This window comes from Chaetura pelagica, unplaced genomic scaffold (assembly GCF_000747805.2).
Source record: "Chaetura pelagica isolate M959 unplaced genomic scaffold, ChaPel_1.0 scaffold48, whole genome shotgun sequence".
In the NCBI taxonomy this organism is placed as follows: Eukaryota; Metazoa; Chordata; class Aves; order Apodiformes; family Apodidae; genus Chaetura; species Chaetura pelagica.
This window is the reverse complement of record NW_009954241.1, coordinates 754185-756581: the sequence shown is the minus strand read 5'-3', so window position 1 is coordinate 756581 and position 2397 is coordinate 754185. Positions and strand designations below refer to the sequence as shown.

General features: G+C 37.6%; 1 protein-coding gene across 1 annotated transcript in view; it reads left to right on the top strand.

Annotated features, from left to right (window-relative positions):
• PTPN21 (protein tyrosine phosphatase, non-receptor type 21) overlaps positions 1–2397 on the top strand; it is a 37082-nt gene that overhangs the window by 19560 nt on the left and 15125 nt on the right. Inside the window, exon 8 of the mRNA XM_010003703.1 lies at positions 1746–1833. Coding sequence (XP_010002005.1) covers positions 1746–1833 — 88 coding nt within the window. The remainder of the gene's footprint in view (positions 1–1745; positions 1834–2397) is intronic.

Here is a 2397-nt window from a genome sequence, read left to right as displayed (position 1 = left end):
GCTGATTTCAAGAAGGGTTGCTTGGGCAGCTTTGGACGGAAATTAGAATACATTTTAAAAAATACTAATGGAGTTTGTTTTTTTTTAAATGGGTCTTAGTAATTTGTAGTTATTGCTAGAGCAAGAAAGGATTTATTCTTAAAGAACTTTAATCTTGTAGAATTGAATTTTTGGCTGAATTTGAACAGAATCTTGGAATCTTGTGATCCAATGTTACTGTAACTCATGGTGAATTTCTGGAACTAGACAAAGTAGCAACTGTTTTTCTTTCTGATATTGATTTTGTTTAATAGAATTTATAAATTCAGTACTGTTTACTGTCCTTCACAATAAATCTCTATCTCTGCTGCTGATAGGAGAGGTGATGCCAAATTCTTTTAAATTGTGTTGAGTGTTAGAAGTGCTCTACTCGGCTTTCTTGCAGAGTTAAGCAACAAGTCTGCTGTCTGACTTTCCAAACACACAGGGGAGACTAATAAAGCTTTGACCATGCATTTGACATAATTTTGCCAAGAACTGCGGAGGCAGTGTCTGTATAAACATAAGAAAAATGTTGCACATTGGAAAACATCAGAAAGTATTAATATTCCAATTTCATGATCCATTTTTCTGCTTTATTACTTATTTGCTGTCTGACTATGGGTAGTTCTACCAGGGGTACATATATCTTGGTACCTGGGTGGCAGAAAAACATAGGAAAATAACCCACTGGTAAAATTGACAAAGGTTGGGTTATTCTTCAGATTGGTTCAAGTAATTTCATAATGGTGTCCATGAATACCTGTGAACCCTGTGCCTATGGCTCTTTGTCAAAGTGGAGACACAATGTTGCTCTACCTCACACTTTTGATGGTGAGTAGCTATAGAAAATTCCATCAGCCACATCTATATAATGAAAATGGGAGCCATATAAACAGCTTTAGCAAGTCCTGTATCTAGATAATGATTTTTCCCTGTGTTTGTGCACTGCCAGAGAGGGTAGTAATAGGACAAGGGGTAATGGTTTTAAACTGAAAGAGGGTAGATTTAGGTTAGGCATTGGGAAGAAATTCTTTGCCATGAGGGTAGGAAGGCGCTGGAATAGGTTGCCCATGGAGGTTGTCGATACCCCCTCCCTGGGAGTGCTTAAGGCCAGGTTGGATGAGGCTTGTGCAGCCTGATCTACTGTGACGTGTCCCTGCTCATGGCAGGGGGGTTGGAACCTGGTGATCTTTAAGGTCCCTTCCAACCTTAACCATTCTAGGAGGTTCAAGGTGAATATCTGAAAAAATTTTTTTACTGTGAGAGTGACAGAGCACTGGAACAGACTGCCCAGGGAGGTTGTGGAGTCTCCCTCACTGGAGACATTCAAAACCCACCTGGATGAGTTCCTGTGTGATGTACTCTAGGTGACCCTGCTCTGGCAGGGGGGTTGGACTAGATGATCTCTCGAGGTCCCTTCCAGCCCCTAAGATTCTATGATTCTATGATTCTAATATTATATATTTATTTTTTTTTAAAAAAGACAACACTTGAAAGCATCTATATGTTATGCATCTTCAAAAGAGTTAGTCACCTATTTTGCTTTCAACAGTCATTTAATGGATATGGAAGTGATGGCCTGCAGCTTGTTCAGATACATCAATGAGCTTTTTATTTGACTTCAGTTTTTTATGATGTTCTTGGAGGCAGTTGTGTTCATTAGTTGCGTTTTCTGTAGTTTGAAAATGAGTTTGCCAGTCTTGTTCTATTCCTTTTGTCTGCAGGTGGCATGATATTGCCAACATGTCTCACAACAAATCCTTTTTTGCATTAGAGCTGGGAAACAAAGAAGAGACAATCCAGTTCCAAACTGTGAGTAGATTTTTACTTTTTTCACTAAGGCTTCAGTAAATAAAAACACAAATTAAAACTGCTAATTTAACTCAAGGGATAAAAAATACATTTTATATGTTTAGTAACTCTGAACTGTATGAGTGGGTCAAAACTAGCAATACTGTCTCTTTTTCCACATCTTTCTGTGGAAAATTTGTGTTGATTACATGGACAGGTTTGGCTCAGGTGGTTGGAAACATTTTCAACCATTCCAGTAAAATCTCTGGCATGTTTTTAATTTTTTACTTTTAAAACTGTGGCATTTAAAGATAAACTTGGTCTTAGAGCATTGCTGGAATCAGCCATGATTTTCCTTGCAGAATTCATTTTATGTAGCTTCTACCAGTTGCCTTTCTTGGTAAGGCATCTGTTAACAATCTTATGGCATTTTATATATTTATACACAGAATGTAAATTACTTTAGTGTTATGCCTGATGAGAGGGTCTTCAACAAAAGAAAAGAAGGCTTCTACTTTCAACTTTCGTAAATACAATACAATTGTTAGGCTAGAGTGTGTGTTCAGGCATACACTTTACATTTGT